The 15,958-nt window shown below is 48.2% G+C and overlaps 1 protein-coding gene across 8 annotated transcripts in view; it reads left to right on the top strand.

Moving 5' to 3' along the window:
* TIAM1 (TIAM Rac1 associated GEF 1) overlaps nucleotides 1–15,958 on the top strand; it is a 193,830-nt gene that overhangs the window by 64,244 nt on the left and 113,628 nt on the right. For 3 of the 8 annotated variants that reach the window (XM_049835100.1, XM_049835106.1, XM_049835099.1), the window contains exon 1: nucleotides 10,570–10,619. The exons of 3 other annotated variants lie outside the window; for them this stretch is intronic. In XM_049835100.1, the coding sequence (XP_049691057.1) occupies nucleotides 10,595–10,619 (25 nt within the window). In that variant the 5' untranslated portion in view covers nucleotides 10,570–10,594. Of the gene's footprint in view, nucleotides 1–10,539; nucleotides 10,620–15,958 lie in introns of those variants that run through there. 2 more of the 8 variants (XM_049835104.1, XM_049835108.1) reach the window with 2 other exon arrangements.

The raw sequence follows: 15,958 nt of genomic DNA, 5'->3' as shown, positions 1-15,958 counted from the left end.
GTTAGAAGCTGCAGGCTCAGGTCAGATCATAATGCGGGTCTTCCAAAGGTGAGCATCTAGCACCATGAATGTATACCGATGTATGTATTGTCAGTCAGTGTTGCCACTGGTTTGCAAATGCTCAAGAGTGGGCTTGCAGGAGCAGTGCCGTTGTTTGAGTATCACAAACCATATATTCTTTGCCTGCTTTGTCTGTGGCCTTCTTCCAAATAGTAGTTTGGAACAAGATTTGGAGACTCTTTATTTTCTTTTAAATTTACTGGTATCAAAAGAAAGCCAAAGACTTCAGACTGCGATTCGGAGAAGACACTTCCAGTTGCTTATGCTTTTCTCCTGCTCTTGTTCTGCACCTCCTTACCTTGCCTGCTAACTGTGAGAAAGAGCCAACTTTTAAACAGTGTTTCCTGATCATGATTCTCAGTTTCTTGTTTTGTTAATAAAGGGAGTCTGAACAATTTCCTGTAATTTTGATGCTTTTCAAAGCAAAATGCACCAGTGGCATTTCTCAATACTATCCTATCTTAGCATGCCTCTTCCATGCTTTGCTCTTGGCTTCCAAGCTATGTACAGAAATCCCCCAATTTGCTCTGCTGTGGGTTGGGAACGAGCGTGTAGACAGACGTGTGCTTTGCAGACTGCTAGGGACTCAACAGGAGGTTGCCATCCTGCTGCCACCAAGTAGTACTACAGAACTCTGTTGGAAGTCAGTGGCTTTCAGGTTTGCTGGTGAAAGTGTTTTTGTGAGTGCTCGCGCTATTTTGGCACTTGCTGTCATCCAGTTGAGCAGGGACCTGTTTGCTTAAGTGTGTCCTCAGCTCTGTTGGACTGAAATGGGTTGGGGGTGCTGTGGCTGGCCCTAGAGCTAAGTTGGTAAGCATGTTTGGTAGCTCGTGTGGAAGGAGGAGGATCTAGCTGTCATGGTCATAGGCATGGTTTGGCTGGATCAAACCCTTCCACAAGCTGTGAGGAAGCTTCAAGGCAGCATAGCTGGGTGGACCCAATGCTGATGAAAGGCTCATCTCCCCTTGATGTGGAGTTTTGCCCTGTCTGCCAGGCGTGGTCCTGGGCATTTGTTTGATGATTGTTTGGGAAGGTGCCCCTGAGACTGGGGTCAATGAGTCTTTGGGGTGGGAAGGGACATGTGGAGGCCCTCCAACCCCCTGCCCAAAGCAGGGCCAGCTCTGGGACCACACTCAACTGCTCAGGGCTCTTTTCCAGGCAGGTCTTGAAAACCTCCAAGGATGGAGCCTGCACAACCTCTCTGGAAAACATGGTCCTACTTCACTTTTCACTTCCAGCATCTTTGTGGTGAAGATCTCTCTATATCCAGACAAAACTGTCAGTGATTCACACTTCATGACCACTGTAATATGGCATACCCAGACTTGACATGGGCGCCACCAGTGTGGATGCTTGACAGAGACTGTAGATGGACACAAACTATGCCTTGAAATTAAAGATTTGTTCATTATGAGGAGCACAGTACTGGCAAACAAGTAGACAGTAATATAGTTATATGAGCTGTTGTGTCCTGGCAGTGGGTGAGGGGAGTATAAATAGGAAAAGTAGAAAAATAGCACGTATTTTCTGAAAAAATTGTGTTTGTCTTTCGGTGGAATAACTTGATGTGGGTTTTTAAAAGGGAAAAAGACCTCTAAAGTAGCTAGAACAAGTTAATGGAAAAGGAGAAAAAGGGAAAACACTAAGACATAAACCAGAGGGCCATATCTCCTTACATCTCTCTGAGACCTCTGGGCAATGGCAAATCCAGTTGTGCCAGCCCTGCCTGCCAGTTACAGTGTTTATAACCTTGAGTCATCCTGTGAAAGTCAGTGGTGGTAGCCCTCTGGGCAGAACCTGAAGTCAAGATCTCTGCTCATGTCAGAGGGCTTGGTCAGGTTGCAAGTGAGGGCTGTCAGGTCGGGGGCCCCCAGGAGAGAGGTATTAACTGAATGGTGTGATTCCTGTGTTGTGCACTGGTCCGGGGAGATTGAAACCAAGTTGGGGCTTCTTTTCATTGAGGTGACATTGAGGAAATGTGTTTACTGTCTGGCTGTAAAGATTTGCAAAAAAAAGAGAAGAAATAAATTGGAGCTTGTTTTCTAAAAACGAGAACACGCACAGTCAACCAGCATCTTTTATTTTTATGCAGCATGTCTAAAATAGATGCAGGTCTGCCTACTTTCTTAACATGCATCCAGCAGACAGTAACAGCAGCAGTTTATGTTTCTGTACTGTTTCTTTCTCTGAGGGTCTTGGAGTACTTAATGGGGAGGACCAGCCGATGGGAAACTGTGCCTTTATCCTGGATCTGCCCAGTGGTCTGGTCTGCAGCATAGCTGGTGGTGGGAAGGTGGTGTGAGGGCTTGCAGCAGGAGCTTTCTGGGCCAGTCACATTCCCAAAGCCCACTTTGGGCTGTGCACGCAGTTGTGCAAGAGCATCCTTGATTTCGCTGCATGCTTTCATGGAGAGTTTGAAGAAGCAGAGTGCGTGCCTCTGCCTCCGTAACTGTTTGTTCTCCTGCCCGTCCTGTTGGCTGGATTGTTGCCTTCCCTGACTTGCCTATTCCCACTGCTTGAGAATAGTGAGCTGTTGAGAAAGTGACATGGCTTTGGATGTGTCAGTCACCCCTGCACCATGAGGGTGGAAGTGTCAGTGACAGGAGGGTATGTGTGCAGATGGTATTGATGCTGCTGTAGTCTTCTCCTTCAATACAAAGCTCAGTGTGGGAGGGAGGGAGCAAGGGCACTTGTGCTAGCCTGCTTGCTCCAGTGAAAGGTGAGAGTTGAATGCACAGGGAAGTGCAGCACAGACGGAAGAATTACTGGAAGGATGCTTTCTGTTGTGCCAGTGGAGTTAGCAGATATTTATAGTCCGTGCTTGAAGCTGCATGCTCAATTTGCCAAGTCTGGAAAGGGGCAGTCGCTCAGAGTCTTTTCCTTTGGTTCTGCTAGGGGTGGAGGGACTTCACCCCCCCAGTTCCTGCCTCCAACACATTAGGAGCCCATGGGGACTCACCTGCACATGCTTGCAGTCAGCCTTTCTCCACCCAACGGGCAGGTGAGCGCTGGAGAGAGTGGAAAGTACTGTACACTGAAAGTACAGCACTGTCCCTTCCAGTGGTGCACCTCTGGCACTGGGGGAAGGATGGCAGATCCATGGGCTGCAGTCTCTGCGGGCAGGGTGGGAGGGATGGATGGGGATGGTGAGGTCTGTCTTTGGCTGGTTCAGTCTCTGCTGCCCGGCCTCTGTGCCTGTGAAGCAGTTTCTCCATGAGCTGTGAGAAGATGCCTCCTCTGGGAAGAGCAGGGGGAGACTGAGCCATTGAATAAACTTCGGGCTTTGGTGTGTTGTCAGCCGCACTCCTTCTGAGAGCAAGGGAAGAGGCTGAGTCTTGGTCTCACGCTGGCGTAAGCTGGAATTTATCCCTAGAGTTAAAGGAGTCGTGCCTGTTTGGGCCAGCTGCTCAGTCAGCCCTGAATTCAGCCCCCAAGTTCATGGCTGCGAGTGCATTTCATCCTAGTGGCAAGGAATTGGAAAATGCAGGCCAGTACATGGAGATGCGCAGGGCTGGGGTGATAACCGAGGACTGAGGAGCGCCTGTTTGGTGGCTGGAGCAGAGGTCTAGGAGAGAGGAGCAGTGTGGCTCACAGTCTGATGGCATGGGAGATGTAACCAGTGGGCTCCCAGTTCCCTCTTCCTCTTTGATGTCCCATCCCTGTGCCCAGGCAGCCATGCGCTTGGCGAGGGCAGGGAACCCCTCTCTGCCCAAACTCTGCCTTTTTTTTTTCCAGCAGGGCCAGTTTTCACCTCAAGCTGTCCCCTGAACCAGCAAGCCACTGGCCTGCCATGAGCACCGGTACATGTGTTGAGAGGGGAGCTTGTGGCTGTAGGGTGAGGTCTCTCCTTAAGGCAGCAGCATGGACTTCAGTATGTTTAAGCCAACTGTGCCAGTGTGCTTTTTTCGGTACTCTTAGGCTTTATGCTGGGACAGATATCTTCTGTCCTCTCACCATTGGCATAAAAACATAGATGGCAGGTCAGGTGCTCCGGCTAACTTAATATGAGCATGTTTTGAGTCAGGTTTTCACTGTGGGTGATTGGGCCATGCCTGGATCAGGTGTTAGTGACAGGGGACCAGGGCATCTGTTGTAATCCCACCTCTGCTCAAGGACTGTGGCCATGAGCAGATCACTCACTCTCCGCTTGGCTGTGCAGAAGATGGGGATAATACATGCCTCACAGGGGTATTGTGAAAGTTAATTTGCTAATTATTTATAAAGTACATTGGAGTGCTGCTCCACACTTCTGCACAGTATTATGATAACATCTAATTAGTAATTCCTTATGATGCTTCATTTTCTTTCTGCTATAAATATTGGCCTAATATAGGGACAACTCTGCCTGTGCTAGTCATCTCAGTGACTTAGAGGGAATAAGCAAGCTGGATTTGGTTTGTAAGTGGTCTGTCTTTCCCCGCCACCTCCTGTGCCATCTTACCCCTAAAAACAATGTCTCCTTTGGCAGCCTGCTGCCTGGCCGGTGTCCATCAGCGGGTCACTGCTTGGGGAGAAGTCATCCCTTGAATGGAAGTGTCAGCCCTGAAGCAACCTCCTTGCTTTTTCTGGGCTTTCCCAGAATTACCCAGCCTTGCGGCTCTGGGCCCTTTCTTGTTGGGCTGGGGCAGGCAAGGAATGGCAGGAGTGTTGTTTTTTCTTCTCAAAATAAATAATGCTCAGAGACCTTTGCTGTACGTCACACCTTGCTGGTTTTACCTGGCTTTGAGCTCTTTTGAAGCTATGAATAACCTGTATGTTTAATACTTCAACGCAGTGAATCCAAAAGCCTGTGATACTTATTTTTAGTGTTGAAAAATTTTGACAACTAATGTAAACCTACGTTATCCGTCACTTGACAGCATCATCACCAGCATACAGCTTGTCACTCTCATTTTGAGCTGATTTTTTCCAACAAAATTAAAACTATTGGCAGGGATGTGGTGGAAGTGTGTCAGTGTACGGCATGAAAATGACAGCAGCTACCGCCTATTTCTTTCAAAGAAATGAGAGGAGGTGTTTAGATTAGAGGTCTTGAATAAAATGTTCCTCCTCGAGCCTTCCCATCAAAAAAGGGAACAGTCCCTGTTTTGTTAAACTCTGGCTCATCATTGCACCATGTGGTGGTTGCGGTAAGGACCGAACGGGCTCGCGGGTGCTCCTGCAAGGCTTGTGCAATGCGGGGTGTTGCAGTGGTACCCGCTTCCCTGCTCGGAGGCAGCTGGGTTGGAGCCACCATGTGCAGCCAGACGGTGTTGGGCACCCTATAAAACCATCCCAGTGCTGAGGAGGTGCAGAAGCTCATGGTGACTTCGGGTACATCTGTGCGTGTGTGCTTGCGTCTGTGTCCAGAAGAGCTTCACCATTGCAGGTATTTTCTTGAGGCTAGATGACTAGAAGCAAGCCTCTTCTATAGATACTAATGCTGTATACACAGAGGTGTGTATTTTACCTGCACGTACCTGGAGGGTCCCAGTAAAGAGAGAGGGAGCCCTACCTTTGCTTGTGAAGTTATGCATGGCAAGTGTCTGTGAGCAAAGTGCCGGCGTACACACTGCAAAGTTGGTGTGAGAGCTGCCAGCCACAAGCAGCGCGATGAAATGCAAACCTTAAATTTTAACTTGTACTTGCTCCAGAGGTAGTTCATGCCTCTTGTCATTTGTCTTGGTTTTGCAGGGAAGGGTGCTGGCTCATTGCCAGCATCCACTCCCTGTAGCTCATTAGAAACCTTTTTCAACTACCCTTGCAGTGTAACAATGGGAATCAGTTTTCCCATGAGCTGATATATCTGCTGACCTCTCCAAAGGGAAAAAAACCACCCTGTAGTTCATTACTTTACTTTTGTAGAGGCTGAAGGGGAACTATTTGTGGCTGAACAATACTTGCCTTTCACAGCTCCCTTCCTAATCCCAAATAGAAACATGAGGCTGAGAAAATCTTTCTGATAACAGGGACTATGGATACGTTCAATCTAGTATAATTTTTCATGGTGTTAATGTTCTTTAATTGTCAAGGGCTGGTTTGCAGGTTTTTATTGGACAAAGTGAAGGCAGGTAGTGCTAAATGTCAATTTGAGGAGGTAGAAATGATTCTGATGGTGATGTGATGGTTTTCCACCAGTGCCCTCTTGTGAGCTTCTACATCACAGAGATCCAGTTTGAAAGCTGATGCTTTAAAAAAAAAATTAAAAAATGCAGGCTAAGTTGACTTTCTTCCTCAGTTTATTATTGAATATAAGATGTCTTGTCCCCACCTATACAGAGACAACCCTTTGCTTTAGCAGTAGTCTCGGTCACAGCCCCTCCTGCCAGATGCATGAGGCTGCACAGGCACAAGCATGGGTGTTGCTCCCAGGAGAGGGGGGTTACCAGGGTGAAAGCCAGTGCATGGCTTGGTCACATCATCCACAGTGATGTGCAAGAGCTGGCTTGAACTCTGAAGCCCAGGCCACATTTGTAGGGCTGCAGTTTACAGTGTTATGTGAAAAAGGGGTGTAATGTTGCAGTAACATGTGCTGGGGTACCTGCCTGTGCTGACAGATTGGTCTGTGGTTACGGGATGTTTGGAGTAGCACCAAAACTGGTGTTGGCATCAGCACCTTCATGTTCCCCTGGGGTCATTCCTGGCAGATAAGTGCCTGATGGGTCCTGGGTCATGTCCTGAAACATGCTTGACAGAAGCAGGCGATAATCACAGTGGCTGGGACCATTAGAAACTCCACTATGGCTATAATGACGTGAAGAAAGACCTGAGTGGCTCTGGTTGTCTGGAGGATGGAGACAGGACGCTTCTCCAAGGCCACCTGTTTGTGCAGGTGGAAAATAAGACAGATACAATCATGAATTTTTGAAGCACCTTGCCTTTGTAAAGTAAGCCATAGTTAAAGAGATATGGTCTGCGTAGCCCTGTGCAAGCAGCGGCCGATGCTCTTTGTATCTTACCTTGCTGCTGTGCTCGGGGTGAGTCACTGTACTGAAGTGACTCCCATTTTTCTGCCCAAAGTGATAATTCATTGTTAAAATGATATTAACTCATGTGTGCTAATTAGCAGGTGTGCCAGGGTGTGAGAAGACGGGGATGTTAATTAGGGTTGATAAATACACCTTCATGCAGGATACAGACTTGGCTTGTGTCTGATGGGAGTTCCTCTCCCTTCCTTTCACCACTGGGAAGGTGCTGTACTGCAGTGGACTGTGCTACGCTGGGGGGACCTTTCTCCTTTGGGCTCTGTGGTGGGCTCTCTGTGTCTCAGCTGGATATTTGGGAGAGCCTGTGGACTCCCTGGAGGGTTGCTGGGATTTGTCCTGCTGACGCTGGAAGAAAAAGGGGATTTTCCCAGTGGTGTTATCTTTACTCAACTGAGAAGGGGAGGGTAAATGCGTGCCCTCATTCAGCCACAGGGGTTAGCTGATGACCATTTCTTCAAGCTCCTGGAGGCAATGGCCCCTCCAGTCATCCAGCTCAGTGGCTGGCCTGGTTGTCTCCAGCCCGTTTTGGGCAGAATATGCTAGGTTCTCTTAAAACAGGTTTCAGTAGGTCTTCGCTAATCGCTTAGCGCAGGAGAGCATTAAGATTTATATAAGTTGGCTCGCATGCCTTCAGAGAAGCCCACATCAAAAGGTGTGTATCCAAATGCATCAGCCGAGCTGGGGTGACGGGGCCGGGGCCTGGAAATGCCTGTTCTCCCGCAGCGGGCAGGCGTGAGCTGACAAGCCACAGCACTGCCCGGGAGGGCTCTCGGCGAGGCTGTTGTCAGCCGGCCGCTCCACACCTTCCCCGAGCGGCCGGGGCCACCTGCTCCCTGCAGCCCGGACCCTGGCGGCTCGCTTGCCCCAGCCAGGCTTCCCTGAAGGCCCATCGCCTCGTTTCTCAGCAAAGCTTTGGAGGAGGGCAGGTTGGCTGGTACGTGGCTGGGGAGAAGGCTTCCCTTGCCTCTTCCTCCAGTCCCCCCTGAGAATTGCAGCCACAACCAGATTGAGCGAATCAAGTGCTGTATCTGGAAAAAACCCAGATCTTAGCTACGTGATGGCACCTGTAATTCTTCCGTGCATCTCTCTCTCCATATGTCAGTCCTGCTATTTTTTACTTGCTGTTTCTTATTCTGGCGCTATGGGTCACGACAGGAGGGGGAAATCACTGCTTTTCTTTCATCCGTCTACACTGATTTAAAATCCACTGGTAGGCAGACCGACTTGGGAACTTGCTGACTTATGACTTGGTTGTCTGAAGCTTTCTGAAAGCAGCTCTTACAGGGAGGGGGGCACACATACTTCATGTTTTCCTGGGAGTCCTGGCCATGCCAAGGATTTGCTATAGGTAGCAGCAAACCAGCAGGAAAAGATGCCCCAAACTGCTGTGACAGAATGCAAATCGACCTGATGCTGGCAGCAAAAGGGTGTGCCTCCTTTAGTCCTCTTAAGCTGAAAAATGCTTCAGACAATCACTTGTGATCTGTTGTAGTAAGCATATATGTTCCTCCTTTAGGACTGGAACGTAATTGCTTTGTATCTATGTGAGCTTGCGTGCATGCACGCCTGTGTATACGTACACATCGGTTTCCGTGTTAAGGAGAAGCTGTTTTGATGGGAGCGATTAAGGGTGGGTGGCATCGGAGCTCTGAACGCAGCTTTGCCTGTCGGGCTGTTCGAATGGGCTGAAGATGGCGAGTGCTGGCCGTGCCCGAGTGAACCCCAAAGCAGGTAGCAGCAGCACCCGCCCTCCCCCCCCGCCCCCCGCCTTCTGAGTCACTCGCGGCTTGCCAAACCTGCTTGCCTGCTCCGGGATTTGCTAGTTACCAGTGCGAAAACTTCTGGAGGAGGCAGGCGGTCAGCTCCCCTGGGCTTTTTCCCGTTTGTTTCTCTTGCCTGGCCCGCAAATAGGAGCTGTTGGCTTTGCTCATTTGGTGTTTAAATTAACTGTAATGCTAAGGATCGATTGTTTCAGTGCTTTCTAGTCCAAACGGTACTTCTGATCCCATCCTGCCTTCAGCCCTTTTCTGTTGTCGAGGTGGAGGACTCCGGTGCTTATCAGGAATGCCTGTGGTCATGGGGGGGACCTGGTGTTTTCTAAGCGTGGGCAGATAAATCGGAAACATCTGACGCTGCAAGTACTCAGATGTAAAGTTAAACCAAACCTGCTGTTTGAAGTGGGCTAAAACTAACTGCTGTACCAGGAAGCTTGGCTTGCGTGCCTGTTTCTGATAATGGGGTATGTAAGAATGATTGTGCTGCATCAAATCACTTCTCCAACTGTCTTGTCTCTGGCTGGCCCAAAATAGACTCATCTCCTCCCATGCTCTCCTCCACCATCCGTAGCACCCGGGTATGTGGAGCCACATAGCCTCACTACAGCTATTCAATCACTGCAGTCGCACAGAAGTGTGTATAAACCTGTGGGCGAACTGGGCTTCTGCACATACCTTTTGCCTTTTTTTTTTTTTTGTTTCCTAATGTTTCCATCCTTTTTCCAATTTGTGGTCATTGCTGGGTTGCAGAGGGCAAAACTGCAAGGATATGGTTATTGCTTAATACTCTGTTTTTGAAGCATCACACAGAGTTGTAAATGTTAATTTGTTAATTAATTTGTTTTCTGTGTGTAAAAAATATTTCTTCTGTTGTCTACTGCATTCCCTGCATAGTCTGATACCTGTTTTTCTTCTCCCGTATAAACAGTGCAGAGTCAAGGTGGGGGAAGTTGGGGGATAAACACAGATGGTTTGGGTTTTGTATTGGTATTTCTTATTTATAGCAACCATTAACCAACCTTGGTCTTGAAGATGATGCTGCTCAAATCCTAATCCAGAGACAGTTATGTGGAAGCAGTGAATTAAGTACAACCAGATCCATGATTAATTTTTAAATCTCTGTGGTTCTTGATCTCGCCATCGCTTCTGCACCTGTGGACAGCTTAGTGGGAGGCAATTGCCTGTGTGTTTTGAACATGCGTCCTCTACAGAAGCACCGTCAGATGCGTACCTGGGGAGAAGTCCTCTGAGACGTAAGGGAGTTGAGGGCAGTGGCAAAATGCGCAGAGTAGGTCAGAAGTTTCTTCTTTTATGTCTTGCTGGTGAATTGCTCCCTGAAAATACAATGAAATGCCAAGGACGATGCAGTTTAGCAGCGTGAGGAAGGGGACCACGTGGCTGGTTCATGTGTAGCTGATACGCAAGTCACCTCTGTAGGTTGACTGGCTCTTTTAGTTTCTGGCTCCTCTTGTAGCGCGCCAGGCTGGTGAGTTAAAGTCAGCCCGGAGGGGTGTCCTTAGGAATTCAGATTTTGGGAGCCAGTGGGGCTGAGTGGCAGCTCGTTTGAAGCCTGCGACGGGAGGAATTAATCAGGAGAGGGAGGGAGGGAGGGAAGGAGGGAGGGAGGGAAACATGGCAAAACCCCAAACCTTCAAACACACCCAATTGACCCATCTCATCTTAGCATGAAACTTAACGAGTTACACCCACTCTGAAGCAGAAGGGGAATGAAACGCTGGCGCTTCCTCCTCTCTGTTACAGGCAGCTGGGGCTTGGGAAATACACCAGGCAAAGATGTTTGTGCTGTTAATGATGAGCGGTAAGCTACTTTACAAATGACATTAACTTTTGCTTGTGTTTTACGTGCTGGCCTGGGGGAATGAGAGCAGCTGAAGCTCAGTTAAAGCTGGGAAAATATGTTTGTGGGGTATAGCGTTGTTGTGTTGTCTAAGATGCCGTGTGTCCAGGAAGCCCTATAAGGCTTTCTTCTCCTAACTTTTGTCATTCCCCAGTGTGGATGGGGGTCTTGCTTTCTCTGAGTCACATTTAATCAGGTCGTCAAGTGTTGTTTGCTTTTCCAGGGTTTGCGCTGCTCGCAGGTAGCAGAAGTACACCGGGTTCATTGCAGACACCCAGAGTTCAAACTGAGTGAATGGGAGCTGGGGACTTAATAGCTAAATTCCCCAAGAGAGAAAATGTAGTATCAAGTTACTTATTAAAGATGCTTCCCTTCTCCAGCTGTCTGGCTTTATTTTCAGTAATTACAGGTTGCCATGTTCTTTAATTGTTGAAAATGAGCCCCGTGAAAGGTTTCAACTTGAATTGAGCTCTGTTAGGTGTTTCTGCGAGGTGGGGAAAGCTGAAATGTTGTGAAGGGCAATGCTGCTGTGCTTTTCAGTAAGGGTGGGAAGGCTGGGTTTGGTGGGGTCTCGCACTTGCCGAACATCTGATAACGCTGCAGAAGCAGGGGCTGGGGGAAGCTTTTCCATATCGGGTTGCTCATTTTTCTCCTAGTTACTTCTGCGATCGCTTACCAAGTTATTTTATATACCGGTTACTATCTTTCAATCTAAATTGCCTAATTCTTGGGTTGGTGACAGGAAATGTGAGTACAGAGCCCTGGCCCTGCAATTACTGTGACTAAGCATTAGGGCTAATAACCAAGCGGGCAGAGTTGTCTCCCAGCCCTGCTCTTCCCCCAGCAGCTGGCTGCTGCCGAGGGGCCGGCTCACCATCCTCTCCCAGCTTGGCATCCCGGCCCACTGTCTTCAAGGCTGCTGTAGAAATGTCGGATATGGCTTCTCCTTCCTGAGGGGCATGGGCTTGCTTTCCGACGGGCAGGGTTCAGGCCTGATTCAGAGCTGCGCTGCAACCCATCAGCCATGATTAATCGTCCCGTGCAGAGGCGAAGTATAATGCGTACTTTTTTGGGGGCATTAAGCCACGCTGTAGCTGTTGGAAATGTTAGTGCTTTAATCGTGTCATTTAATGTACCAGAAACCAACCCATTGTCAAGGTGACTATTAATTCCTTCGACGGCATTTTCATATTGCGGGAGTGATTTAAATTTTCACATGTGATTAGTGCAGTGGAACGGAGGAAGTAGGTTTTGTGGGTGTTGGTGGGTTGCTTGTTTTTCCCCAATCCTTTCAGAGTTAAAAGTGATCTGCGCATTATGGAAAATGTGTGGAAAATTGCTGTGTTAATCACGACCAATGGAGCTAAGGAATCAAGTGCCGGAGTGTGGTGTGCCTGGTTACGCTTCCTAGGGGAATTTGCTCTTTAAAGGGTACACTTCTGTTTTTAAGAGGTTTCCAACTTGTTTTGAGGCAGAAACACTTTATTTTTCCAGAATGCCTGTTGGAAAAAAATCTGCCAAACTGCGAATTTGCATCATTTAAATGTTTGCTTGAGCTTTATGCTTTTGCTCTGGGAAATCAGTGGCAGGATTCCTGCTGACATCGGCAGCGAGGAGAGGCATTGGTTTTGCACCACTGCAGCAGTGGGAGCAAGCCTATTAGATATCGGTCTTCGGAGCAGACTCATTTACCTTTAAATGAAGTTACACATTATGGCTTGAGTTGTAGGTAATGTCTGTTTGAAAATGAACCCTGAGGAAAATCTGGATAGTCTCCTGCAGGATCAGTGATCTGGACTGGCCCAGCACAGGGTCCAGTGAATGCCTGGGCAACCTCCTGCCAGAAGCTGGAGCAGGAGGATTGGGGGCAGAAATGGGAGCTTCCCACTTGGGGCAACAGATTGGCTTGGGTCTAAATCATGGCCTCACCGTGTGTGTCGAGGCCTAGTGGTGTATGGCAGCAGCGAGCCCTTTATTGCCTCCCCCTTCACTTTGGCTCTGATTAGTTAGCCGGTGCTGGTCTTTTGCCATGCTGTGAGGATTAATAGCACAAAAAAAATAAAGGGTCTTTGGTGGGTGGAAAAAAGAGGTCACTAAAATAAAATACCGGGTCCTAAACAATTTATTAAAAAAGAAAAATCCAAAGCAAAAGTAATGGTGGTGTCAAATATTTAAAAGAATTTGGCAAGAAAGAGGACGACTCTCTACTGATGGTCTTTCTCAGTATTATTTTGTTAAACTGGTGACTGTGTGGTGTGTTCCAGTGAGTTTTATGGCCCAGTAATCCATTGCTGGATGAGGGGAATACATTATTTATAGATTAGAGTGTTTTAACATCCTAGCATGGGGTTGTTTAAGGAGGTCAGAATACAGAGCAGTAGAAATGGGATTAGCCCAGCTGCGCTGCTAACAGTGCAGAAGCAGGGGAAAAAAAGGGAAGTTATCATGTAGATATTTTTATTTTTATTGTGCCTCACAAGGCATAGGTCACAGAAGATTTAGGGGTTTCTAGAACCAGAATGTAGTTTTTCTCTTTATTAGTTGCGACATCTCAAATTTTAATTTAATTGTAAACAAACATGAACATCTTTTTTCCCTGGCTCAGCAGGCTTGCTGTGTGCTGCTGGTTTGCTTTCCCAGTGGGATGGTGTCAAAGGACTTGAGGAAGGGGGAGTGTTTGTGATAGCTAACAAACCCCTCTTCCTTCCAGGGGGAAGCTGTCGTGTTGTTCCCGTGCATGAAGCCTTCCTCTGTGCTTAGCTCTGTGCACGCGCCCTGAAAGTACAGCCCCATCGGCGGGTGCTGCGGCTGGTGCGAGAGGCTTGTGGGCAAACGGGTAGTTAGTTGATTCACTGCAGAGTGCTTTTAATGTAATTGCTTCTTGAGACTTCCAATTACGCTTTCAATAAGAGTTGGAATGCAATGTTCTCAGGTAGCTTAAAAAGCCTTCGTAAAGCAAAGCAAATAAATGATCCCAGCAGTGGCCAGCGGTGTAGCGGGGTGCCCGTTAGGCAGTGTGTGCATCTGGGCGCATGCAGGCTCAGGGGTCCCGTGTAGCTGCAGTCCTGTGAAGGGTCTCTGCGCCCAGCCCTTGCCTTGGTTCAAACGCAGCCCAGACAGGAGGCTCGGTGGTCTCACTGCTGCCAGCGCCCACAGCAGTTCCTGCTCTCCTTCTCTGCCTTTGGTGGTCTTCCCAGCAGCGAGGTCTGAGGTGGTGGATTGGAGGTTAGCTCGTGGGAGACCAGCAGTGGTTTAAGCTCTTGTTTTTCTATTATTGTCTAGAGTTGGTCTAGATTATGGGGTAATTAAGAACTCAAACTCACAGTGATGTTAATGGAGTTTAACAAATTGCCAAGCGTTAGCTGGGCTTCAGGAACTGTGTGCATGCTCTTAGGAGCAGCACAGCAAATGTGCCATGGTGCAACTTCACCAGGAGTGGTATAAGATAAATTGCATTACCTTGCATTGCCATAGGTGTATCTGAGTTACAGCTAATGAGCAGTACCTCTGTAAGCTGACTTGGGCCTGGCTGCAAATCACCTTGCATATATGTGCACGCCACTGTAATGGCATGAGTGTTTGCAGATAGGGACATTTCAAGAACGGTTTGCATCTGTCCAAAGATCAGGCATATGGATTACTTGTGGACATAGGAATGTGTGAAAGTCATGGTAGGTGTGCTTTTCTGCAGACGGAAGGGGATAGAGATGCTGCTGCTGGTGGGAATGGTTGTGTTTGTTTCTGAAGAGGCAGAAACATTTTTTCTTGTGCAAGTTGCTCTGCATTTCTGTTTTCTCTTGCAAACAATTTGGAACTGGTGGGCTTTGTTTCATATGACTAGTGCAAGAAAACGCTTCACTTGTTTGGGGGATTTTATATTGAATAATAAGCACAGAAACAGCACTTGAATAGCATTGTCTTTATGAAACAGTCTTTTTTTTTTTCCTTTTTTTTCTCTCTATCAATACTTGCAGCACTAGTATGGTTGCCCAGATGCATTTCAGCTTATAGGGACAGCCATAGGGGGCTGCACAGCTGCTGGCAGGACAGGCAGGGGCTTAGGACCACAGCAGCTGCTTGGTAGAGGTGGGTTGGTTCTGCTACACTGGCCTCTTGCTCCATAGAGCCAAAGCCTCCTGTGTGCCGAGGGAAATGTCTCCCATAGTGCTGGAGCTATCAAGGCAGTTGTCCTGGGTGCTGAGGGTGACCTCTCTGAAGATAAGGCTCTCTGAAGTAGGCAGCGTAGGGCAGCAGCGAGTCATAGCTGCAGATGGATAAATCAGGGGAGTTGCCAGGCCTTGTCTGTAGCACTTTGTTGGAAGCCGGAAAGTGGTGCTTGGAAGCCTATAAAATAGCAGAGGTGGGAGGAAAAAAAAGAAAGCGTGTGGATTTTGCATTAATACCTGCCTCCGCCATTTTGTGAGGATGGACAGAGCCGCTAGTGCCGGTCTCTCCTTCCATACACTACATTGCTGTGTGGCTGCTGAAAATACCCTAGCAGCAGTTGGGCTTTTGGTAAGAGGGGGCTTCACAGATCATATTAGAAACTGCTGTAGCAAACTCTGAAAACCTGATGACGTGACTTTCCCAGGTGAGCAAACAGCACTGTGCGGTCCTGCAGCCAAGTCCCTCTAATCCTCAAGTCAGAGGGAAGACAAATAAGCCTTCTGCTGTCTGCTTCCCAGCTGAAAATTGCTTTGTTATTAATTTGCATTAACCTGGGTGGGGAAGGTATATTCAGAGTGTGCTCCAGGCCCTTAGACGTTGAAATGGAGACAAAGACTCCCCATTGCGCAAGGCCACCTCCGGGAAGGGAGGTGGGAGGCTGCTGGGTGCAGCCACCTCCCTGTGCCCGGGCAGGAAATGGCACCAAATCCTGGTGGGGACAGGGCGTCTTTTGGTCAAGGTCTGGGATGTGCAGGAGAAGGAGTATGTAATAGTTACCAGAAAACAAAATTCACTTGAACGGCACTGCTTGATAGGCACATTTCTTGCACGTTAACTGATGGGCCTAGCTGCAAGAAGCTAAAATGATTTTAACAGCCTGCATGTGATTATGCTAAATATTGCCAAACCCCCCAAATTCAGTGTGTCAAAGGGCATTAACTGTGTGGTATAAACTTCCCAACCTGAAATTAGTGAACACAAGTGATCAGTCTGAGTTTTAAAAAATGCAGCCATTTAATTGCGGCTCGCCAGCTCGGTGCCCGTGGCAAGTGTCTAAGGCGACGATTTTTGGGTTATCCCAGTCATGGGAAAGCTGCGTCTCGACGCTGAAGTCTTATCTCCAAAGGGATCAG

This window comes from Accipiter gentilis, chromosome 32, assembly GCF_929443795.1.
Source record: "Accipiter gentilis chromosome 32, bAccGen1.1, whole genome shotgun sequence".
In the NCBI taxonomy this organism is placed as follows: Eukaryota; Metazoa; Chordata; class Aves; order Accipitriformes; family Accipitridae; genus Astur; species Astur gentilis.
This window is presented reverse-complemented; position numbering and strand designations above follow the sequence as displayed.